Source organism: Puma concolor, chromosome C1, assembly GCF_028749965.1.
Source record: "Puma concolor isolate L17-30 chromosome C1, mPumCon1.1.hap2, whole genome shotgun sequence".
Classification (NCBI taxonomy): Eukaryota; Metazoa; Chordata; class Mammalia; order Carnivora; family Felidae; genus Puma; species Puma concolor.
The window spans coordinates 194,627-218,816 of record NC_141674.1 but is presented as its reverse complement, the minus strand read 5'-3'; the positions used below and the strand labels follow the sequence as shown (position 1 = coordinate 218,816).

General features: G+C 62.7%; 3 protein-coding genes across 7 annotated transcripts in view; 2 read left to right on the top strand and 1 right to left on the bottom strand.

The window, feature by feature from the left end:
- CC1H1orf159 (chromosome C1 C1orf159 homolog) overlaps positions 1-2,772 on the top strand; it is a 32,074-nt gene extending 29,302 nt beyond the window's left edge. Inside the window, exons 10-11 of one of the 3 annotated variants that reach the window (XM_086715332.1) lie at positions 853-945; positions 1,582-2,772. In XM_086715332.1, coding sequence (XP_086571458.1) covers positions 853-945; positions 1,582-1,679 — 191 coding nt within the window. In that variant the 3' untranslated portion in view covers positions 1,680-2,772. Of the gene's footprint in view, positions 1-823; positions 946-1,581 lie in introns of those variants that run through there. The other 2 variants (XM_086715333.1, XM_086715334.1) reach the window with 2 other exon arrangements.
- A 137-nt stretch (positions 2,773-2,909) lies between these two features.
- On the top strand, positions 2,910-9,459 carry RNF223 (ring finger protein 223). Of its 3 annotated transcripts, none has more exons than XM_086715335.1 (3): positions 2,910-4,226; positions 6,321-6,685; positions 8,137-9,459. In XM_086715335.1, the coding sequence occupies exon 3, from the start codon at positions 8,146-8,148 to the stop codon at positions 8,905-8,907; it is 762 nt and encodes a 253-aa protein (XP_086571461.1). In that variant the 5' UTR covers positions 2,910-4,226; positions 6,321-6,685; positions 8,137-8,145; the 3' UTR covers positions 8,908-9,459. The 3 variants fall into 3 exon arrangements, with proteins under 3 accessions (XP_086571461.1, XP_086571462.1, XP_025767922.1); XM_086715336.1 differs by having other exon boundaries at positions 4,213-4,226; positions 6,571-6,685; XM_025912137.2 differs by lacking the exons at positions 2,910-4,226; positions 6,321-6,685 and adding an exon at positions 6,693-7,809.
- A 984-nt stretch (positions 9,460-10,443) lies between these two features.
- Positions 10,444-22,873, bottom strand: LOC112848412 (tyrosine-protein phosphatase non-receptor type 11-like). Its single transcript, XM_086715331.1, is given in 16 exon segments — positions 10,444-11,190; positions 11,193-11,215; positions 11,350-11,441; positions 11,549-11,697; positions 11,862-11,929; positions 12,034-12,188; positions 12,921-13,052; positions 13,272-13,427; positions 13,813-13,892; positions 14,150-14,246; positions 14,394-14,507; positions 14,717-14,836; positions 14,918-15,104; positions 15,725-15,922; positions 17,002-17,124; positions 22,814-22,873. Coding segments are annotated over 16 exon segments (1,737 nt in total). The 5' UTR covers positions 22,828-22,873; the 3' UTR covers positions 10,444-11,161.
- Between the last annotated feature and the right edge of the window lie 1,317 nt (positions 22,874-24,190).

Below are 24,190 nucleotides of genomic sequence, written 5' to 3'. Positions count from 1 at the left end.
CCACGGGACACCGGGTTCCCCCGTCGTCAGCCACGGGACACCGGGTTCCCCTGTTGTCAGCCACGGGACACCGGGTTCCCCCGTCGTCAGCCACGGGACACTGGGTTCCCCCGTCGTCAACCACAGGACACCGGGTTCCCCCATCGTCAGCCACGGGACACCGGGTTCCCCCGTCGTCAGCCACGGGACACCGGGTTCCCCTGTTGTCAGCCACGGGACACCGGGTTCCCCCGTCGTCAGCCACGGGACACTGGGTTCCCCCGTCGTCAACCACAGGACACTGGGTTCCCCCGTCGTCAGCCACGGGACACCGGGTTCCCCTATGGTCAACTGCAGCTCTCGTGCCTTTTCCTTTCATTCCTGACATGCTGAGTCTGTCGGGAGAGAAGGAGAATACCCAGCAGAGGGTCTGGGGCCATCCCCGGAAGCCTTTGCTTGGCCCTCCCCAAGTCCCAGCTCTAGCTGGGCGGTAGGTGCAGGGAGCAGGCTGGCCCCTCCGGGTGGCTGGCACTTCAGTTTTACTGGGTCGGGTGTGCCCCACCTTGGATGATTCCGGGAGTAGGTACACATATGAACCCTGTTATAGATGACGCCATGACCACAGAGAGGTTAAGTGACTGGCCTATGGTCACACAGCCACAGGCCATGCAGCAAGTCTCCTGGCCTTCCCAGTCTTGTTCTTACCTCTGTGCACAAGTCTGGAGTGGGGACAGGGTGGGTGTCCCTCTTCTTTGGGCACAAAGAAGTTACTTGGTCAAGGCTAGCTCCTCCCTGCCCCATACAACGCTTGTCTGTGATGTCTCTAAAGCAGTACCATCTACAGGCATCTTGAATGTAAGTTCCTTGCATTAGCACCCTGGGGCCGTCATAACAAATGCCCGCGAACTGCAACTGCGGGGCTTGAAGCGACAGAAATGCACTCCGTCCCAGCTCAGGAGGCCAGAGGTCAGAAATCAAGGTGGGGGGTGGGGGCACTCCTTCCCGAGTCTCCAGGGGAGGGTCTGCCCTGCCTCCTCCGGCCTCTGGTGGCTCCAGTCCCTGGGCTGGTGGCCACAGCACTCCAGCCTCTGTCCCCCATCTTCACGTGACTTCTCCTGGGTCTCCTCTCTCTGCCTCCCTCTTGTGAGGATGCTGGCCATCGGATTTAGGGCCCACCAGATAATCCAGGAGGATCTCATCTCAAGACCCTCAATCACATCTGCAAATACCCTTTTTCCAAGTAAGGTCACATCTGCAGGTTCTGGGGCTCCGGACATGGACACCTTTGGGGGGACACCATCCAGTCCTATTGTGCCTCATGGGACCTGTTGGCCTCTGTGTTTCGGGAGAGCAAGGTGCTCGTCCAGGCCAAGGTGCTTGGGGTGCAGGGGCACCGAGTGTCCCAAATGAGCGGAGCGTTGGTCACAGAGTCTCCCCTCAGCTGCGGCCACTCCGCTCACAAGCTGGAGCTCAGTGGGATTCCCTCCCCCTCGGCTGCGGCCACACCCCACTCCTGTGAGCTGTACTGAGAGCCGACACCGGGGGCCATTCCTCCTGTCCCAGGCCCCCCTCTGACCCTGCCCGTTTCTGACCCTGTTTCAGTGCGGAAGCCGCGCTATGTCAGACGCGAGCGGCCTTTGGACAGGGACACAGGCCCCACTGCCATCTCCTCGGTGGAGGCCCGGGTCAGCAACGTCTGACCCGGGGACCCACCCACAACTCTGCACACCGCCTTGGAGAGAGCCCAGCACACAGAGGGCAGGTCTGGACACGGCCCCTGGCTCAGCTTGACCGTCTCCCAGCGACAGATGCCCAGTTGGAACCGCTGCTGGAAGGTGCTTCTTCCCACCCCACAGCTGCTCAGTGTAATGGAGGGGGAGGCGCCCCTGAGGCGGGCTCCAGAGCGTGGCCATGTGGGGTCTGGGCCCCTCAGGAGAGACAAGGACTGCTGGGCTTCTCCGTGCTTGGCAAAGCCGGGAGCTCGGCCACCCTGCCTATCAGAGCCCACAGCGGGCAGACATCCCCCGCACCACCAGGCCAGTCGGCCTCCTGGCCTCCCCGCCCGGACGGTGTCCGGACCAGGGGAGGTGGGGCATGAGAACTGGTCCCTCCAAGGCTGAGGCGCCTACAGGGCCATCCTGTAGCCAAGAGCCCCGTCCCCTCACCCCCAGCCCCAAACCACAGATTTCCAGGAGCTGCAGAGGCGAGTTTCTTGGTTTGCTACTGACTTCTGTCAGTTTGAAGCAGCAAAGGCGGAGGGGCCCTGCTGTCCTCTCTGTCTCCTGCTCATCACCTGCTCCCCACACGGGGCCCACGTGCTGCAGGGACTTGTCCACCCAGGGACTGACCTGAAAGCTCTGGAGGCCAAGGCCAGGCCCCCTGAGGGACGTGTCCACCCAGGGTCACATTTACCTGTGACTGCTGCCTGGGTAGCCTGGTCTGGATGGACCTGTGGAGGGCCGTGCTGTCCCTGGCTGCTTGCACACAGAAAGGGGTTCCCGAGGAGAAAGGAGCGATTGTGGCTACCTCCCACGCACTGGGCTCGGCACTGTCCTTCCCAGATTCTCAGTCGAGAATGATGGCTCCTTCAGCACCTAGTCTACATCCCAGGGTCCCGAGGCAGGGCCTGTGTGCTCAGCTGCTGTGCCCTTCTGCACCGTGACACGTGGCCCACGCGTCTACAGTTTATGGGTACGAGCTCGTTCGAGACTTGAACCCGCGACGGGCCCAGCACTGAGCGGGGCGCAGCAGCTCAAAATCAGTGTCAATAAACTATTCAGGGCTTTCCCCATCCTCACTGCGCCAAGGGTCCTCTGTTCCTCAGTAAGGGTGAGGCCCCGCCGTGGCCTGGCCCCACCTGCCCCACTGTGGGGGAGACCTAGGGGCGCCGAGAAAGCCAAGTCCCCCACGGCGGGCCCCCAGCCAGGCTGATGTGGACTCCTTCACTTCTCCAGGAATGGTGACCTGTCCCTGTGGGCACTGTTGTTCTTTCCTCTGTCCCCTTGGTGTGAGGAGAAGGGGACCCAGAAGGAGGTGGGGAGACCAGGCTCAGGGTCCCCCCCCAGCTTCAGGGACCACGGGGAAGTGAGGTGACACTCCGCTGCCCATCTGTGCCGATCGGAGGCTGGGAGGCTGAGAGCCAGGGGAGAACGTGCAGGACCGTCCAGACTCCCTTGGTTTCTGTGGCCCCCGAGGTCGGGGGGGGGGGGGGGCGTCCCATCCTGTGGATCCTTGTGGGGAGGGAGGCAGACGTGCGAAGACACTCGCTCGTCCCCGTTCCCACATTTGCACCAAACCCTTGCTGCTAATCTGGGGACAAAACAGGAAATGAAGAGCCATGTTCAACCAGGACAGCAGGTACAGCCAGTCAGGCCCTGAAGGCCCAGGCTGGGCACAGATGCCCCCAACCCCACCTCCGGCAGCCTTCTCTATTTCCTCCACCCTAAGCTGCAAACTGGAAACCTGGGGCCATTCTAACATCTCCGAGTCCTCCCCCCACCCCCAGCCCCCAGCCCCAGCTTTGCCTCATCCCTGGCAGCAAAGTCTGTATTTCACCCTGCAACCCCTCTGGCTCCTACACTCAGGATGACCTTCCCCTGACATTCAAGGCCTGGGTGGCTTGGCCTCTGTGGCCCTCAGCCACGCCAGCTGAGCCCCCGCCCCCAAGCCTGAGACCACAGATTTCCAGGAGCTGCAGAGGCAAGATTCTGCCACTGGACACCCCGGGGCCTGCGTGCCACTGTTCTCTAGGCCCCAGTGGGGAGTGTGGTCACTGGACCAGTTCCATGACCCTAATGGGCATTCAGGCTAGAAAGCTTGTGAGTGAGTGGGTGCCATAGGGTATGGGGGCACCTGAGCTGGGGGCAGGTTAGCTGGCAGAGTCAAGGCATCCCCAGTGGGGCCCTGCCAGCCACTCCCATGTCCATCCTGAGCTCCAGCCGCAGCCAGCCCTTCCCTGGATCCCAGCTCTCGTGTAAGAAGCCAAAATGAGGCCGATTTATGGGGTCATCGCTCAGGCCAAAGGCAGGTGGGGTACCTGTCACCTCCTGACCCCCCACATGTCAATTGCTTTGGAGATCCCCCTCACCCTGGGAGGTGAGCATGGTGTGGGCGGTGAGCAGTTGGCACGGTCCCCGGGTCATAGCTGGCAGCTCATTCATTCATTCGTTCACTCAGCACTAGGAGAATCACTGAAAGCCGGAAGAGTCAGAGGCCAGCAAGAGGAAGCACTCCAGCAGCATTAGGAGGTGGGTGCACAGAGCAGGACCGAGTGGGGCGCAAGGAGGTAATGTGAGTGCAGAGGTCCTGGCCAGGAGCCTGGGCACAAGACCCCAGAAGGAGTTGGCCGCAGCATGATAGGGGAGGGCTGGCCGATTGACCTTAGGGGACCCGGTTCTCCATGCTGGGCATGAGAGGGACAGGACTGGTTGAGTCCACCGGACATCCTGGCAGGGTTTCCTCATGCCCACAGGGCAGTGCTGAGCCCATCCAGAGCCCAGGGCCCGTTCTCTGCCCATGTCAGAATCGCAGCCCGGATGTGTCCCAGAGTCTCTCCCGTATCACTGTCCCTAGCTGGTAGGGATGGGGCAGCAGAGCAGTTGACAGATCAGCCAACACTGGGCAGGTAGGGTTGGGGGCTCAGCCCTCACACCCCAGGCCACCTGGGCCCCAGATGAGCCCTGAAGGGCCTCTTCGTGCAGCGGCCATTGTGTGTGTCCTTGACAGCACTTGGGGTTTGAAGCCTATTCTGTCCCAGTCCTGGGGGGGCGGGCCCATAGCCGAGGTGGCCCTTGGGGTACAGTCCTCCCTGCTCATCTGGCCAAGGACAACGTCTGTGTCCAGCCCAGGACTCCTAGGTGTCTGGGGAACCCCACATCTCAAAAGCCACAGATGGACAGGGGTGAGGTGCTCATTAGGGACCTTGTCTTCTCCTCAGCACAGCGAGTCCCAGGCCTGTGGGGTCACACACTGAAAGCCATGCTCCCTGCACGTGTGTGTGTGTGTGTGTGTGCACCTGCACCCGAGGGACACATTTGTGCTCAAACACAGCCAGGTTGGCCTGTTGGCACACATATACCCCCTTACACAGAGAGCGCGTGTGGCCCCGCATCCACGCAGCACAGCCGCCCATCGCTGGGTGCAGCATGAGCAGGGGTGTGGGTACCAGCTGGGTCAGCCAGGTCCTGAGCTGCCGAGATCCCAGTGCCAGGGTCTGGACCCTGCTCCCGTGCAGTCAGGCCTGGCCACCGCCCCAGATGGCACGTTCCTCGGGTCTTCCCTTTGCCTCTGGGCACTGACTTGTCCGCTGAGGAGCTCAAGTGATCTCAGAGCTTGAATATTCCCAGAAGCCCTCAGGAGGGTGTTCTCAGAGCAGAGAGACAGAGGGCACTTCCTGGAGGCAGCACGTGGCCCTGAGTCACGGTCCCCTTGGGAACCAGCACCCTGTCACGCAGACGCTGGGCCAGGCCCACACAGTAGCTCCCCACATCGAGCCCCCAGCCCTCTGAATTTCCACCCCCTCTCTGGGTCCCTACCCCTGGCTGAGCTCCCCCTCCCCTGGCCAGCCAGCACACCTCTGTGAACGAGCGGGGTCTCTGGTTTCCCACTGTCAGATCAGCTGCGACATGGCTGTGAGGGGCACAAGCCGTACCACTGGCTGGGCTTCAGCCCCCCACGTCCTCCACCCAGGCCCCCAGGCCCTCCATTCAGCCCCCCTGCCTTAGCCCCAGGCCTCTGCGTGGGCTGGCCCTGGGCTCTGCGAGGACCCCACACTGGCTGAAGCCATTACCCCTCCCCCCAGGAAGATCTCCAGGCCTCCTGGCTGTGTCCGGGCTTCCTTGTGCTCCAGTATCCCTGCCCTTGTGTGTAACTGAGGGTGTCCCCAGCAGACACTCACCCAAAACAAGTCCTATGGCCAGTCTGATCCCTCACTTGTCCTTGCCCTGACTCCACCCCGGGGGTGCCCAGCCCCGACCTCTCGCCCCACTCCCTGGACCCAGAGCAGGAAGTTCCCTCGTGGGTGTGTACGTTGGGGTGGCACACGCATGTAAGTGGGCAGTGTGGATGAGGTGGGGGGTGACGGGCGAGGCTGAGATTGGGGGTGGGGGGCTCCTCGGAGAGGCCCTCCTGGGAGGCCCACCTAGTAGCTCAGGTGCACCAGGGCCTTAAACAGGGCTAGTGGGTGGATCGGTTTCTGGACCGGCTCCTCCAGTATCCCAGGGCCTGCTGCGGGGGGAGGTTTTACCCAGGCATCCGGCCCGACCGTGGAGGCCTACGCCGACCCCCAGCCTCACCCCAGACTCTGATCTCTCACCTCTGACTTCCTGCCCGCCGCTGCCCAGCCTGCCAGGGTGAGGACAGGAGGCCAGCCAATCCCGGAGGCCCCAGGCCACGCCCCTGGCCTGCATGACCTCGAGTGTATAAATACACCTGCCAGGAGTCCACACCCAGAGAACTCACACCTGCTCAGATGGTGCTCTGCATCTGGAAGAGCACACACGCTCCCCCGAGCCCCACCTGCCTGGGATAGAGAAGAGGGCACGCTTGCCAGACCGGTGCCACCAGGACAGCTGCTGGCAGCCTCTTCCGTAGGGGGACGCCTGCCAGGTGGAGCACGGGCCGGCCCTGCTGGGCAGGAGGGCTCAGGGCCTGGCCGTGGCCCAGCCAAGAGGATCATGCCCAGCCCTTGCTGAACCCCGGCCACCAGGTAAGGCCAGCTCGGCTGGCACTCACCCCTCACTGGTACAGGCTCAGGGTGGGGTGCCTCTGAGGAGGGCCGGGACCTCAGTGCCAAGGAACTGATCATGTGGGGGCACGCTGGCCTGGAAGAGGTTAGCCCGCGGTCCCCTCCCAGGCCATGCTGAGGCTGCTGCCGTCCCCAAAATGTGGTGACATTTCATGTTGCAATGCTGGGAGCACTCGTGACATCACGGTGACCTCACCATGATTCACGGTGGTCACGGTCATCATGCAGCAACACCCAAACCTTCAGGACACATCACCACGGAGTCATTCCGCTGGTCCACCTGGATTAACCAGCAAGTCAGGGTCAGGGGTCACGTTTGGGGGCAGGGGGGATTCCTTCTGAGCTCCATGGGGTCTGTCCACTGTCCTCCTTGCCTTTCCTCCTCCAGGCAGGGCCCCGGGCAGCAGGCAGGTCACCTGAGTCCTCCCCGGTGAACAGAGGCCCGGTCTGCTGTGGAAGTGGGAGTCAGGAGGGTCAGGAGGGTGGCGGCTGTGTGCCTACGGGACCCTGCAGGGGGCCGGGTTATCCTGGAGGGTGGCTGGGGCTCCTCCACCTCCGGCTCCCGGGCTGAGGTGCGTTTCCAGGCCCCGAGGGCCAGCAGAAAGCCCTCGTCACAGCCGGACATGCTGGCCCTACCGGTTCGGGCAAGGCTGGGAAACGAACCATCCTTCGGACGCCGGCCCCCACCCCTGTGCGGCCGGCCCTGCTTGACTTCCCACAGCCTACCAGCTCATCCTGGAGCCTAGACCGAGTCCGGACTCTCACCCAGTTGGGCCTGGCACCCTGCCCTCACGCACCTGCCCGAAAACTGGATGTGTACCAACAAATCAGATCCCCGTGTCGGGATCCATGTTCAAACCCATTTCGTCTGACCCAGAGTCACACTCTTCCAGCGAGAGCCCAGGCCCTGCCGACCTCTTGGCCAGGTGACCCTGGCTGAGTCACTCCACCCTCTAAGGTGCCTTTTTTATACCGTGGCTCTTGCGTTACGTGACCTGGGCCCAGTGTGGCAGAGCCCAGATGTCAATAGTAACGATTGTGGGCCATTGTCATCAACTTTATTTCTGCCCAGATGGCACAGCCAGGTAGGACAGGCCCCATAGGCGGCGTCCGCTAAGCAGTCAGCACGATGCCCTTGCGCGCACGGACTCCGTGGCCAGGCCATCCGTGGGCCGGTCAGACCTGGAGCACCCCCACCCGCAGATGCTCACCCCTGACTCGGCATGTGGGGGAGGGCAGGATTACAACTTGAACAGGAAGACCTTGACTTGGGTATGGGGCCTTTCTAGAGTGAGCCTAGCAGAGATCTCTGGGGCCCGTGTGGGTGAGAGAGACACAGGGTGAAAAGCAGCAGACTGTGCGGGGAAGGGGCAGCCTGTGGTCGCTCACAGCGCACTCCGTTCGTCCCACAGCTCGGAGGCATGTCGTCAGGCCAGCAGGCGTGGCATACGGCCATGCTGGCCCCCGGTCGGACCAGCCCTGCAGCCACGGTGCCCGGGTCCCCCAGCTCAGCCAGCAGCCCCAGGTCCCCCGGCACCCCGAGCTCGGAGAAGGCGGCCTCCCCGCTGGAATGCTCCATCTGCTTCTCGGGCTACGACAACCTCTTCAAGACGCCGAAGGAGCTCTCCTGCACACACGTCTTCTGCCTGGAGTGCCTGGCACGGCTGGCGGCCGCCCAGCCAACCGGCCAGCCGGGCAGTGAGGCCGTGCCCTGCCCGTTCTGCCGGCAGCCTACGGCTGTGCCTGCCGCCGGGGCCCCCGCGCTGCGCACCAGCCGCCAGCTGCAGGCCAGGATGCCGGCGCACCTGCGGCGGGAGGAGCCCGTGTGGCTGGAGGGCACGAAGCTGTGCTGCCGCCCGCCGCCCTCCGCGCCGGGCCTTCCCGAGCCTGGCTTCGTGTGTGTGGACGTGGGCCTGAGCAAGCCTGCCCAGCCCGCCGCACCCACGCCCACTCCAGACCCCGCGCGCCACCGGGGCCGCCTGGCCCGCTGCTGGGCCCGCTGCAGGAACTGGAGGCGGGTGGCGCTGGTCACAGCCCTGCTGCTGGTGCTCTCCTGTGTGGTGCTCTGGCCCGTGCAGTGCGCGCTCAAGACTGGGAACTTGCACTGCCTTCCTCAGCCCTCCGCGGCCACGGCCACGGCCACGGCCACCGCTTTCTCTTCTGGGCCCCTGGCTGACAACTAGGGTCAGCCACCCCTGCCCCAGCTGCCCGCGTGGGTCCCTTGCCCCCCGCTGGGTCACAGGTGCAGCAGCTCTTGGGAGTTGGTCCCCTGGAGGAGCCCCAACATCTCTGAGGACCCCATTTCCCATTCGACTCACCTTCCTTGCACTCTGTGGTGCTGGGTCCCGACGGCATGAATAAAAGGGTCCCCGAAGACTCCAAGAATCACAGGCTCCCACGGATCCCAGAGCCCACCTTCCTCTTTCCCAGGGTGCAGATGGAGACCCGGGTCCAGGAGAGACGGCCTTGGTCAGGTCCCTCCCTCTACGCTGTGAACCGCCTGCAGTGGGAGCCCTTGGCTGAGAAGGGAGGGGACTCGCCATCTTCATTTTCACATTTCACCCATGGCCCCTTCCCCAGGCAGGGCTGGCCCCTCCATTGTGCGGGAAGTGGGGAGGGCGGGGGGGGGGGTGGCGACCAGGGGGACAGAGGGCAGCAGCAAGAGGCCGGGTCCCCCGGTGCCCACCCCCCTCTCCTAAACTGTACATTTTTAAATAAATTATTTTGTATCCACATTTGGTAAGGGGTCCTCACCTTGTAAGCCCTCCTCCCTGCACCACCGAGCCTCTCCCTCCCAGAAGAGCCAGGTCTGCCCCTGCCTCAGAGAGCTTTAAGCCAAGCGGACACCCCCACCGGATTGAACTCCCAGCAGCCCCCAGGGCAGATAGACCCCAGGTTCTAGGGTGTCCAACTCCTGTTCCCTGGGCTGTGGATGGGTTGGCGCAGTCCTGCCCTTCCCCTAGAACTTTGAGGCTCCCCCAGGAAGATGGGGAGGGGCTGGAGCAGCTGGGCCAGAATGGGGCGGGGCCCTGGCGTGGTTCAGAGCCCCCCCACTATGGACACAGCAGATGGCACCCCAAGAAGTCGTAGAACCCCAGGACTGAGCTCCTGGGAACCAAGGCCTAAGGGTGTACAGAAGCAGAAGTGACCACCAGTGTGTCCCTGAAGATCTCTCACAGACCCTCCCTGGGCCCGGCCTGGCTGGTGAAGCCGCAAGGTGCGGCGGCTGGAGGGATGGGCGGGAGGCCGCCCGGATCCGCTCCTGCCGTCGGCCCCAGGAATCCCACACCGCCAGTTAGCACGGTGAAGAGAGGCCAGGCTGGTTCCGGCTCGCCAGGCCTCAGACTCCTCACCTCTCGCCCCAAAGCCCAGGACTTCCTGTTCCAACCAGCGGGGTTTCTGGCCGGCCTGGGATAGGGAGGGTGCTCAGGGAGACCCTCGAGAAGCTGGGCCCCAGACCCCAACGAAGACGCGGAACTGAGAACGAGGCATTTTTTTTTTTTAATTTTTTTTTTCAACATTTATTTATTTTTGGGACAGAGAGAGACAGAGCATGAACGGGGGAGGGGCAGAGAGAGAGGGAGACACAGAATCGGAAACAGGCTCTAGGCTCCGAGCCATCAGCCCAGAGCCTGACGCGGGGCTCGAACTCACGGACCGCGAGATCGTGACCTGGCTGAAGTCAGACGCTTAACCAACTGCGCCACCCAGGCGCCCCATGAGAACGAGGCATTTTATTGAGGATCCCACAAAGCCACAGGGCCTTCCGAGATGGGAGGGTGTGGCCACAGACTACGTGCGGGCGACATCACACCAGTCACACACACCAGTCCACACGTGAGACCCACGCCAGGCACGTGACGTCGCACACGCACTCACACGGGCATCTCGCACATTCCCTGATGAAGCATTTTCCACATGTAACCTGTGCTGTGGGTCGGGCTGAAGACCAGCTCTGAAGGGGGGTGGTTGGGGTACAGGAGAGCTAGGCACAACGCCAACGGCTACAGTCCCGTCAAGCAGACTGGCCACTTGCTCGTCAGTGACTCACGTCACACATACAGGCCGACACTCAAACGTGGCACACGTGGGGTCGCACTGGTCACTGTGCTGTGCGGGTGGTGACTGGTGGCCCCCCGGTGAGCGACGAACCACCGCCCTGAAGCCCTGCTTCCCCCTCTTCCCTCACCTGGGAGCCCCAGAAAGGGCAGGGGCACTCGGGGCTCCCGACTGCCCCTCCCCATTTCTAGGCATCCAGGCCCAGGCCAGGGAGGGTCTGAGGGTTCCGGGACCCCTCCCCCAGCACTCAGGGACAAGCTCCGGGCTGTACAGTGCTGAGCACAGTCTTTTGAGGAGTGCGTCTTGCTGGCTCCCGCCTCCAGCCGCGGCTCCAGGCCCTGGGGGGTGGGGGTGGGGGGGCGGCGCACACGAAGACCGTCACCGCCCGAGGCCCCGCAGGTTCTCTACACGCCGCCGGGGCCCTCTGGGGTCCTGCGGGCGGAGAGAGGGTTCGGCCGGCGCAGGCGCGCGGGATCCCGTCCCCCCACGGCCTGCCCACTCCCGGAGACGACGCCGTCCCGCCCCCACCCCGGGACCCGGGCCCGCGCCCCGACGGCCCCACTCACGCCGCCGGTGCCCGGGACGACGCGGGCCCAGAGCTGCGGCCCGGGTCTGCCGACGCGAGGCCCGCGTTCAGATGGTCGTGCTCTTCTGGCGGCTGGCGCGGGAGGGGGGGGGGGTCGGTGAGGGTGGGGTGGGGGGACACCCGCCGGTCACCGGGGTGCGGTCGGCGCAGGCCCCGCCCCAGCCCGGCCCCGCCCCCACCTGCTCGCGCAGACGCAGCTGCTCGTCCTGGATGTACCGCTGCAGCGCCAGGTACACGAACTTGTACTGCGCCTCGGTCTGCACCATCCCCGAGCGCTGCCGTCGCACCAGCTGGATCGTCTTGGGCACATCGATGTCGCAGTCCAGACCTGGGCACGAGCGCGCTCAGGGCGGAACGGGCCGGGGGGGGGGGGGGGGGGGGCGGGCGGCGGGGTAGACGGGGGGCGGGGCCGGCGCCGGGGAGGCGGGGTAGCCGGGAGGAGAGGGCCTAGATAGGAGGGGCTGGCCTGCGGGAGGGGGCCTCGCGGCTCACCCTGCCTGCGGATGATGTCCACCAGGATGTCAATCACGATGATGGTGCCAGTGCGTCCGATGCCGGCGCTGTGGGGACGGACCAGGAGGCCTGGGAAGAGTTTAGGGGAGAAGGCCGCGGCCCCGCCTCGGGTTGCACCTGCGTTGCCCGCCCACCCCATCCCCGGTCGCACCTGCAATGCACCACCATGGGTCCGGCCCCTGGCATGCTGCTCTGTGCCCTGTTCACTTGGTCCAGGAAGTCGAGGACGCCGGCCGGCTCGGCCGGGACCCCGTGGTCTGGCCAGCTGAAGTACTGGTAGTGCTTCACTGTGCGCGGTGGCTCCCCCTGGGCAGGGCGGGCTGGTGAGTGCCAGCCAGGCCAGAATGAGCAGTTCCCAGGTGGGGCCGGGCCACAGGGTCAGAGTGGCACTGCTGTGACCTCCGCACCCCCAGGGCATGAGCTGGGAGGAGGCGGGGATTGCCATAAGGAGTGACCAGCAGGGTCAAGGCTGAGCAGAAAGGCTTGGGAGGGAAATAGGGAATTCAGGGCGTGGGGGCCCTCAGATGGCCCCAGGTGGCTCAGGCCCCTAGGGGAAGGAAGAGGGTGTGATGGGGTGAGGGAGCAGGTTTCAGGGACAACGACCTCCATTTGGGAAGAACCAAAGGGATGGTTAGACATAAGGGACGGGGTGGGCCATGGGAAGGGATCTGTGCCTGACACGAAAATAGGGTACCACGGGCATATGAAGGGCACTGAACCTGCTCAGTTGGCGCAGGGAAAGCCTGGGGAGGGCGAGGCGGCGTGGGTGTGAGGCCACCCTGGAGTCGGGCACCTGGGACCAGCGGCCTAAGGTTGAGATTGTGGCCTGCCTGTGAACGCTGCCCAGTAGAGCCCAGGCCAGGACTGTGCCCACTGGGTTGAGGGATATGAATACCCCCAAGGCCAATGGGCTTGGATGGAGCCACGTGGGTGGGTGGGTTTTCTCTCCCAGCACAGGGCTCACCCCCAGCGCAGACCTGGGGACCTCCTGACCACTGTGACCCTGGCCCTGCATATCTTGTGGCCCTCTAGGCTCACCTGATCTGGCCGCCACACCTGCAGTTCCCGCACACAGTAGCCCTGGGCCTGGTACTCAGCCAAGTTGCAGACACACACACGGCCATGTTCTTGGCGGCCATGCAGCTCTGGCCAATATCGGAAACATTTGTTCTGGGAGGGAGGGTGCATTGCATCAGCTGTGCTGGAAGGCCACCTGCGCCCTTGCCCCTGTGCCCTGTGGGGACTCATGCATGCACATGCATCCGCAGGGGCTTTCCAGAGTCGTCCGCCGCTCCCCCCAGCTTCCCAAAGGCTGCAGGAGAAGAGAGGCTGGGCCAGCCACCACACGAACACGTGGTGGGGACAGGGCTGTCAAACCCAAGCTCATACCCGGCCTCGCTCCACCTCCCTTGTGGCCATGACAATGACACGTGTGTTCTCCTGGTGCACCATCGCCCAGAAGGCCGCCACTGTGGTCTGCAGACAGCCCTGGGTAGCGATGTATACCTTGCCCTGTCCGTGGCCTGGCTTCTCTTCTGGATCACTCTGTAAGGGGATGGGGGCCAGGTGTCTGCAGTTTCCAGGATTTAAAGTGCCAGAGGACGATGCAAGTCTATGCAAACGATGTGCAAAGTAGCAGCAGGTGGCTCACACACAGCCCCTCCTGCCCTAGGTGAGGGAGGAGCTTAGGACCAATATTTAGTCCGGCCCACTCTGAGGACTCCTTGGAAACCACCACAGTCCCTCTCCAACAACGTCTACTGTCCTGTCAGGGTCCATGGGTCGTTCCTGGGCCCGCCAGAAAGAGCTCCAGGTCCATAATAGGGGGATGGGGTGACTGGTGTGTCCACACGTGGCTCAAGATGTCTGTCGGATCCACGCGAGACTACGCACACAGCCGGCCACACACACCTGTCTCTCGCACACCCACCCTGATGTAGTTGGCGTTGATGTAGTTGGCTCCAGGCACGCTGTCGTCCACGTCATGCAGGGTGACACGGGTGGTATCAACTGGGAAGGGGAAGATACTGCTCGGGTCTCCGGGGGGGTGGGGGGGGATGGACCCACCTGCCTCCTTGCCTGCTGACCCCATGGTGAGCAGGAGGAGGGAGGAAGGAGCCCTGAATGTGCAAGAGGGAAAAAGTCACACCGGTGGTGGGAAGTGACATCCGGCCTCAACCTCCCCAGGGCCCCTCCTTGCCAGATGGGCCCCACATGGAGTGGATGGAGCTCTGGCCCCCAACGAAGCCCCCGCCCCTGGCCCTCACATGGAAGGATGTTCTTGTAGCGATTCTTGGCTTTGTTCTCCAGCCGCTGTCCCTCCTTCCGGGGATACAGGAGCTGGCATTCCTGCTGCTGCAGCATCTGGGCGGGGGCAGAAGCTTCAGCCTGCTGCCCCACCCTCCCCCAGAGCCTTCAGTGACTGACCTACCTCCCCTCTGCTGGCCCTCACCCCAGCACCAAAGGATGGGAGTCTGTGGGAGAGTGGGCTGTAGGGAGAGGGGCGGGCACCTCAAACTCCTCCCAGAAGCCCTGCTTGGCCTTCTCGCCGGTGTCAGTGGCCCCGGTGAGCTCCTGTACTCGGCTCTCGATGCTTGCGGCATTGATCCTCGTGGCCTTGAGGGGCTGGCACGGAGAGGCCTGCGTCCAGGCTTGGCAGGGCCCAGCAGACCCCACAGCGCCCCCCAGGGGCGGCTGCTCTGGCCCCAGATTGGCCACCCTGCCCTCGGCACTGGCTAGCATCCTTTTTCCTGGGCACCACTGCCCCTGGGGCCCTCCCACCCCAGGGGTGCAGCTCGCTCCGGATCCTAAGGGTCATGTGCCTTGGGGCGTACCTGCTTGAGGTGCACCACGACCCCCGACTTCTCCACCATGGGGTTCTTCTTATAGCACTCCACCAGGTCTCCAAGGGTGTTGAACCGTTCCCCACCTCCCACGTCATACGTGCCGTCTGGCTGTAGGGGCAGCAATGAGGGGCCCGGCCGCTGCCGCCTCCAGAGTCACAGCCCTACCTCACCCCTGCTGCCACCTCCCACCTGGAAGCGGATCATGATGTGTGTGACCCGCGGCCGGCAGTCTGCCTTGTCCAGCGGCTGCGTGAGCACCGACAGCACGAAGTCCCCGGGTTTGCTCCGACTCTCCCGCACCAGGAAGGTGCCTGGATGTCCTTTTTCCATCAGCAGCTGCTCGGCCTCCTGTCCAGACAGGTGCCCATGGTACCACCTGGCCCAGGTGGAGGTGGGAAGGTGAGACTGGAGGCCATGGCCTGGCCAGGTGAGGGGACACGGACCCACCTGCAGCCAGAAGGCTCCAAGCCAGGACAAAGACACAGGGACAGACAGACAGACCCACTCAGACTTCAAGGGCCCCGGCAGTACACCTGCCCTGCCCAGCTCTCTGACTCTCACCCTACCCAGGAGAAGGCAGGAGTCAAGACAGGTGGGCTCTGCGGGGCCCAGGGTGGCCACCAGGTCGCAGCCTGGTCCCCAGCAAGGAGGGGCAGGGCCACCTTCCCAGACCCGCTCCATGCCCCCTCCCTGGCAGATGCAGCCTCTTCAGGCCTCAGCAGGGCAGGCAGGGAAACTGAGGCTGGAGAAAACTGCCCACGTGAGTCACCAGCCAGGGGGAAGGTACAAGACTGGCTACAGGGCTCCTGCTGTACACTCCCACCCCTGCAGCGAGTGCCCAGAACCCCAGGGGACACTCCCTCAACTTTGCTGCAGCTGTGCCCAAGCCTGAGCCTGAGCCGTGGAGGGCAGAGGACGCCCGGGGGCCATGCCCAGCACACCCCGCGCCCCTCGGACATGCACACGTTCACAAACATGCAGATGCCTGCCGCTCACCGCTCAGGTGTGGGGTCCCGGCAGCCCAGTGGGTGCCGGAGCTCGACGGGGGCCCCGCTACGCTCGCGGAGCAGCCCCCCGTGCTGGCCTGTGTGGTGCTGCACCAGCTCGGCCAGCGTCGCAAACTTCTCCCCTCCGTAGAGGCCATAGTAGTCGCCCGTGTTTTGGATCTTGATGTGTGTCACCTCATCATGGCGCCTGGAAGGGTGGGCGCACCAATCACTGCTGTGGGGGGGGGGGTCTGTCCCCACAACCCCCTTCTTCCCATCACCGCCCTCAGTTTCCAGAACAGTCCCTGAGCTTTTCCAGCCCAGACATCTCTGCCTGTGTGCTCTTCCTCCATCAGGAACAGCCAAGGACAGGCCTCTCCGTGTCCAGCTAGGGTGGGGGCCCCACCATGGGGGGTGGACACCCCACCCCCGCTGCCTCCTCCCCACCGTGCAGTCAGGACTGGGCTTGCAGACCATAGGCCTGATTCTCCCTTGGCCTGGAGGCAGATGCTAAAGCAGCCCTCCGCAAGGGGCTCTGCCTCACCCCAGACCACCTGCCTAGGGGCTCCAGCTGACTGGGGACAGGGCCCTCAAGATGGCTTCCCCAGGGTCACAGCATGTGATGCTATCAGGGAAGCCCCTGGAGGGAGAACCTCGGTCTCTCCCAGGTGGAGGAAGTCCATCCTGAGGGCTGGCATCATGACGCCTGCTGCCTCAGTTTTAGCAGAGAAACTGGAAAGATCTAGAGGCCTCTGGAAGCCCCGCCCCCCCCCCCCCCCCCCCCGCCCTGATCACCACTCTGCTGGTTGTAGCCCTTTCCCATTCCTCCTCCCTACGCAGTGGCCCTTTCATGGCCTCCAGCCAGACCCCCTGTGGGCAGCATTTGCGAGCATCCCCAGGACACGGGATCATAATCAGGGCCACCGAGGCCCCTGTCCAGCACGCCAGACCCCTCGGAGGGCAGGAGGGAGGTCCTGACAACTCTCTACCTCACCGGGCCCTTCTAAATGACTCCCTCCTGCTCAGAAGCCATCTGGTCAGGAATGCCAGACTTCCACCCACCCCTTGCCAAACCGTTGGCTCCCACCCCCCGACAAGACCCGGATTCTTGGATGTCCAGCCCCCAGCAGGGATCCTTACTGCCCAGGATGATGCCCAACACCCCTCTGGGAAGAGAGGGAGACTGATCCCCACCTGTCCCCCAGCTGAGGGTGTTCAGACGGCTGAGGCTCCTGGAGCCTCGGGCCCGTTCACACCTGGCCGTAGCACCCACCCACCTTCACCCACCTGACAGACAGTGTGAAGGCCCCTGGGCAGCTCTTGCTGGGTCTTGCCAGGAAGCTCCCGTGCTGGCCCCTGGACAGGAGCAGCCTCTCTGCTTCAACTCCACTGATGTTGGGGTGAAACCACCTGGCACGAGGACCACAAGTTGGTGATCCCAGACAGCTGGGGTGACACTAACACTCCGGCCCCCTCCCCCGCCCCCCAAAATCCCGGCCCATATTCAACCTCCACCCATGGTGCCTGTTTTGGCCCCCCTGCTCGAAACCTGCATGGGTAATGACCACAGGGCCTGAGGCCTGTGTGGAAGGAGGTGGGGCTATGGGGTCCTAGGGACACAACTGGGCAGACCCCTGCAGCTGGGGCAGGGTGGAACAGACACCCTCCAGCACCTGCACACAGCTACCATTAGGAGCCTCGCCTCAAACTCTGTGTCTGGTCCCTCCGGCCTTGCCAGGGCATCCCAGCTAGGCCAAAGGCACTTGGGTGCTCCAGTGTCACCCAGGGCTTCCTTCCTGCCCTCAGAGCCCATCGACAGACCCTGTTCGCTCCACCCCTTCCGGTGTGGTGTTGGCTACCACGTTCTCCCAAGGGGCACCGGCCACAGCCCCAGGAACCGCGCCATAATGTGTTAGTCGCTTAGTCAGCCCTCCCAGCCACCCTTGTCCCCCGCCCCAGAACAAAAGCACAGGCTCAGGTCTACCTTCCGCCCTGACCCCTCTCCCAGCCCTAGCTCCTCACTCACGTGAGGTCATTGACCACAGGGCCTTTATACTAGCTGTTCTCTGCTCCCTTGGCCCACATCCATATGGCTGAGGACTCCTCTCATTTCTCATCCTTTATTTTATTCTGCTTTATCTTTCTTCATAGTTTTTGTCACCTTCTGACACCTGATATATTTATTGGTTTACTGTCTATCTCCCACTTAAGGATTTAAGCTCCAAAGGGCGGGAACTGTTCTGTGCAGTGCTGTATCCCAGGGGCGAAAACAGTGCCTGGGTATTAGTGACTGCACTTGAATTAAGAAGTGAATGAATACGTGGGGCGCCTGGGTGGCTCGGTCGGTTGAGCGTCTGACTTCGGCTCAAGTCACGATCTCATGGCTCGGTTCAAGTCACGATCTCATGGCTCGGTTCATGAGTTCGAGCCCTGCGTCGGGCTCTGGGCCGACAGCTCAGAACCTGGAGGCTGTTTCGGATTCTGTGTCTCCCTCTCTCTGCCCCTCCCCCACTCGTGCTCGGTCTCTCAAAAATAAATACACATTTTAAAAAATTTAAAAAAAAAAGAAGTGAATGAATACGTAAATGGATGGTGGGGGCATGGGTGGATGGATGGGCTTCACTTGAGAGAAGGGCCTGGGCAGCTGCAGGTCAGGTCAGGAGCTGTCTTCCTTCTGCCAACCGTGGGGCCCGATACAGACTGAGGCAGGTGTTGGTAAAGGACTAGAGGTGAGGGGGGAGTGTAGGCTGAGAGGGACCCCACCTCTGCCCCCCGCCCTGCCTCCCGGGACTGTCCTCCTTCACAGCCTCTGTCATGAAGTGGGGGACAGGCCAGGAGGGCCCTCGCTCAGGGCTGTGCATAAGCCCATGTCCAGGGTCAGAGCTGCTGTGTTCTTTGCCCTCATAGCTTTTGCTTCCCTGTTACGGCAGGAATTTCTGGCCCAGGTTTAGATCTGACCCAACAATAGGAGCAACGATGGTCCTGCCCTGTGGAGGCTTTTCTACAATGGAAATTAGACCATGTGTCTAAAGCTGCAGGACCCTTCTGCTCCGGGCTCTTCTCGTCCATCAGGCTTCCTTTCACTCCTGCCTTCAGGGCCTGTCCTGACGCCTCCAAGGAGCTGTCTGTGTGCACAGTTTGCACGGGCGTGCCCAGCACAGCAGCCTACAGCACGCTGAAATGTGAATGTAAATGAATGAAAATTCAGCAAAGTCAAGACCTGGTTCCTCAGTCACACGGCCACAGTTCACTGCTGAGGGCCACGTGTGGCTCCAGAGACCATCGACAGTGGTAGGAGATACTTCCCTTGCTCTGTGCTGCTCTCCACTGTCCGCCCTTGCCTGAGTCCCCACGGACCTGTTTGCCCTCCAGCCCTCCTGAGACCTCAGCACTGAGGGTGCCCATCGGGCTCGGGGACCTGTGGTCGGGCCTCAGTCCTCAGCAGCATTTGACTGACACAGGCACCCTGCCTCCTTCTAGAAACATGTTCTCCGCTCCCCCCTGGTTTTCTGCCTCACCTGGCCAGGACCCTTTGCTGGGCCCTCCTCTTTGACCTGTCAATGTCAGAGCTCCCCACCTGTGCCCTGCGTGTGCCTACACATCCGTGCGCCTTCTACACCTCCAGCCCCACCTGGGCTCCTAGGTTCTTCTCCCCTCGGCATCTCTACTTGGAAGCGTAGCGACATTTCTATCTTAACGTTTGCAAAACTGAAAACTCCTGGCCATGCCCACAAGCCCCTGTTCTTTTACATGGTCCTCACTCAGTGAAGGGAGCCGCCACCCCTCACAGCTCTGGTCACCAACCCGCAGCCCCTCCGTGCTCTCTTCCCCAGAGCCCTCTTGTCCTACCTTCCAAACGCTCCCAGAACCAACCACCCCTGCTGGGCACGGCTCACCGTCTCTGCATTTTACTGCAGTCCCCACCGCTGTCCTCCCTTCTACACAGGACACCTGTTAACAGCCCACGGGCACCTCCACACTTTTGTGTCAGCCTTGTCTTCACTGAGGGCAGGCTCAGTTCTGACCTTGATGGCTCCCCAGGGTCCATCTGTTGGTTCAGAGAGGCCTGGGAGCTCAGGTGGCCTGCCTGGGGCCACCCAGCCTGAGCAACACTCCTGTTTTCACTCTCCCTGGGGAATGGGGGTTACTGCTGTCCAGGCACTTCCTGAGCGCATTCTGAGCATAGCGTTTTGAGTTCTCCCTGACATGGGTTGGTAGGGGAGCCAGACCTGGGGGCAATTTTTGGTCAAGTGGTCCAGCAGGTGAGGCTGCCAGGGAAGGCTTCCTAGAAGAGGAGATGCCACATGGTGACCTCCAGAGCCCATCACAGGAGAGTGGGCGAGGCCACCAGGAAGAGGGCAATGGCTTTGTGCTGTCGCTGGACCCGTGATGAGATGCTGTGGAGGCGGGGGGGACCCGAACCCAGGAGAAAGCTTCCAACCACCCCTCCACCCTGGGCCACCTACTCTGCTGAACCACATCCTGTGCCCAGATGCCCCCTCCCCCTGGCCACAGCAGCCTCAGATTCCAGTCCAAGATGGGCAATGCCCAGAGTGTGGGGACAGGGGTGGAGGGTGGAGGCCCAGAGTCAAAGCCACAGAGAGGGGTGCAGGGTACCTTGTTGTCCTTCCAGGGACTCTCAGTCATACTTTCCACTGCCCTCTCCTCCCCACAAACTGCCGCTGGGTATATCAGGTGGAAATCTCCAGGGGTGGGGTGTCCTGAGGGGTTGCAGCCACTCACACCACCGCCCTCCAGAATCCCAGGCTGAGGCAGGGGCCTCACATCCCCCCAACCAAGCCTCGAGGTGGAGCTGACGCCCGGGAGGCCAGGAGGCTTGCTGCCCCTGGCTGAGGGGGAGGGGGAGGTGGGGAGGCTACAGGTCCCCACCTCCGAGTCCCATACCCTCTCTGTGCCAGGGCCCAGGGTCACCTCTGTGCCAAAGCGCTCCCTGCTCTGTGATGGGTCAGTGACTCAGCTCTGCCCTGGTGACATGTCCTTGCAGGCCCAGGGAAGGGGGGCAAGCAGGGTGAGCAAGGCATACTGCGCTCCCAACAGGTCTAATGGCTCGGACTCCTCAAGGCCCAGCTGAGCCCCGTCAGTGCTCTGGAGTCCAGGGACAGCCCGTGTCACCCAACGGATCAGCCTGAACCCAGACAGGGCACTGGCTGGTCTGACTCCCTGTGCGGCCTTGCTCCAACCTTGGAACCCTGGAAGGCACACGAACAGCCCGTCAACACGCCTACACACACGATACGGCGGCTGGACACTCCTGCAGGGCAGATGCTGTTGTGATGGTGGGGAATACACAGGCCAGTGGAGAAGGATTCTGGGTTAGAATTGCAGGCCTCAGGACCCCAGAGCACAGCCAATAATCCTTCTTCTCCCTGCTCCCAGCGCCCCATCTGCAGACCCTGACCCTTCTGGTCCAAGAGGAAACTGAACCAAGGTCCACCCGGTCTATATAGAACTAAATTAACCAGAGATGCACCTTCTTCTCCAACTCCTGGAACAGAGGGTAAGCCTGAGGGGTGTAGCAGGCCCCCCACCCCACTGTAGGATCCAGCCCCCTCCCAGGCATCAGTACCAATGTACCTGCACGCAGTTCTGCCCCACAGCACTAGAGGCCCCTGAGTGAGCAGAGCTGACAGAGGTGCCCATTGGCTCACAAGCCAGAGGGTGACTGGAAGGGGACACGAGGTGGAGTTGGGCACAGGGGGATAGATCTTACTTGGGTTTTAGTCAGACCTGCCCAGGCCTGACAGGGGTGTGTAAGGGGCCCAGGGGCCAGAGGAGTGACAATCCAGATGGTCGCCACAGGGTGGGGCAGACAGGGGTTGGCAAGGGCGGGCAGAGCCCTACTCGGGGCTTTCCCAGGCTGGAGCAAGGTCACAGGCATGTGACACAGACGGGGCCTTCTCTGAGCACCAGAACTTGCCTGGAGAACAATTAAGAGTGAGGCTGAGGTGAGTCTGAGAGGTCATTCCAACCAGATCTCAAAACCTCCTCCTCCCTCAATTTGGGCTATTATCACAGAGCTTTGGAGCTGACAAGTTCCGATTTCCACTACTGCTGAGCCTATGACCTTGATGGAGGCCTCTGTGCCTGGCTGCTTCCTAACCACATCCCTCATAGGGATCCCGGGACCCTCATCACTGAGGCACTGCTGGTGGGAGCTGTGGGGAGGCAGTGGCGTCCGCCTTGGGCTAAGGATCTTGCTCAGGCAGAGACATACCCTTGGACCCTGAAGCCCAGACCTTGTCCAGCCCCTCATTGATCTAGGGAGTCACGCAGCGTCCTAGCACGACCCCTCCTGTGACCTCTGGCCTCACCCAGCCCCTAATGATATGTGTTTCACACCTGTATGACCCCCCCACTCACATCCACATGCACGCTAGAGTCTGAGCTCACATGCGTGTGCGCACACATCCAGATAGCAGGGATCCAGCAGAAAGGGCAGGAAGTGCCCAGTTCCTGTCACATTTCCCATTTTCCCTCTCCACGGAGGCAGGAAGCTGGCTTGACCTGCGGCCGCTTAGGCTCTCGAATCCCTTCTGCGAAGGTTGCCCCCTAAACCCGGCCCCAGGAGGGTCTAGAGCAAAGACGAGCCTGTCCAGGGGGAGCTGGTCCTTACAGTGAGGCAGGGTCAAGGGACCGAGTCTAGAGCAGGGGAAACTAGACCCTGCAGGACCCCTCAGTGCTACTGCCCTGGGTTTCAGGCCCGGGGAAGGAAGAGGTAGCCCCCACCTGGCAGAAAACAGCTCCGATGGCCCAAACAGAGCCAGGAGCTGGGCAGGGTCTACACCTGCCGCCCATTCTAGGCTCCAACGACTGTTACCCACCACCTGCAGGGCATGCTCTGTTCCCTAGAGTTAGGGTACCTCTGACCTTCACCCAGGCCCAGCCCCTCACCTCCCATTAAGAAAGAGTCCTTTCATTTGCCTGGGTGAGGCCCAGCCTCAAGGGCCTGGCAGTGGAGAGAGGCTGCGCCAGGAGATCAGGCCTGGGGACATGTCACCGCTAACCCGTCGGTGCCCGTCGGACCCGAAGCACATCTCCAGGGGTCGCGGCGTCAAGCCACCTAGCGGCCCTGGCTCACCTGCGCGAGGTCATGTCTGCTCCACGCTGGGCGCTTGGCGGGTCCAGGCGGCCGCGCCCTCGGGCCTCTTCAAGAAGGCCCCGCCCCCAGGAGCCCCGCCCACGCTGAGCCCCGCCCACTCGGAGCCCAGTCCCAGAGCTTCCTTAAAGGCGCCACGCCCACACGTCTCTCCGCGCTTGGGAGAAGTTGGGATAAAAGCAAAAGTTTTCGAAGGCGCCCAACTTCAGAACCAGGGGATTCACGCGGGAGTCCCGGGCTCGGAGGACGAGGGAGCCGGGCGGCAGGGGTCCGAGTGGCCCCCAGCCTGGCCAGCCGCCTCCGCCGCTCTGCGACAGCGGATCAGTCCCGGCCCCCGCGTGTCCCAGAACCCGCAGACCTTTCCTGCCTTGCCTCCTTAATGGGGGGGAGGGGGAATGTGCTCCCCTCATGGGGAGTGGGGGGAGGGGACTCGGAGCCAGAGGAGGAGACCCCTGAAGTGTTGAGGTGGAGGATGGGTTACTGGATCCACTGTGATAACCGCATCTTCCTCTAACCCCTCCTACCTAACGGGGCTTCCCTCACCCCCCTCCACCTCTGCCACTCACACCAGACAGTCTCCGCACGTCCTACGTGATGCTGACACCCCCTTCACCTCAGAGTCTTTGCTTCTGCTACAGCTGCCCCCTGTCTGCTTGTTTCTTGCCCCCACTGGCCAAACCACCTTTCATAAGCCCCTTGCGGGGGAGCACCACCCTAATTTATCTGGGCTCTCAACCTTGAGATTCCCTCGTTCGGAATTTTGGGGCCCTCTCCTGTTCAACTCCCCTCTGCCACCTTTTCAGGAGTGGTACACCAAAGCATGGAAACTTCTGCAGCTTCCAACCCCTGTTCCTAGATCCCTACGCACCAATGTGGAGAGCAGGTCAGCCCTGGCTACCATGCTTCCTCTCCCACTCACCCAGGCCACCTCACCTGGCCACCTGCGGGTCCTGACCCTCAGCAGCAGTTACCCTAAGAGCCCCCTCCTTCTGGAAGCATCAGCTCCCAGACACTCTTGGTCTTCCCGGCCTCACCGGCCCACCTTCTCCTTAACCTCCTGGTGTGAGGTCCTCTTCTCCCCTCACTCGACGCCCAGAGCAGCCCACCTGCTCCCTTATGTGCTGGACTTCAGTTCAGCACCCCCCCCACCTGGTACTACATGGCTTCCTGGGCGCCATTCAGGTGGTTCTCAGCTCCTCAAGCCCGGCCCCTCCACATGAAATCAGGGTGGTGCCCACCCAGGCGCCCTAGGGCCTCCATCAGTGTCCCCTGCCCAGCCCAGCCCAGGCCTATCCACTCTTCTCCCAAATCCCTCTCTTCTCTTTTTTAGAGACAGTGCGAGAGGGAGAGCATGTGTGC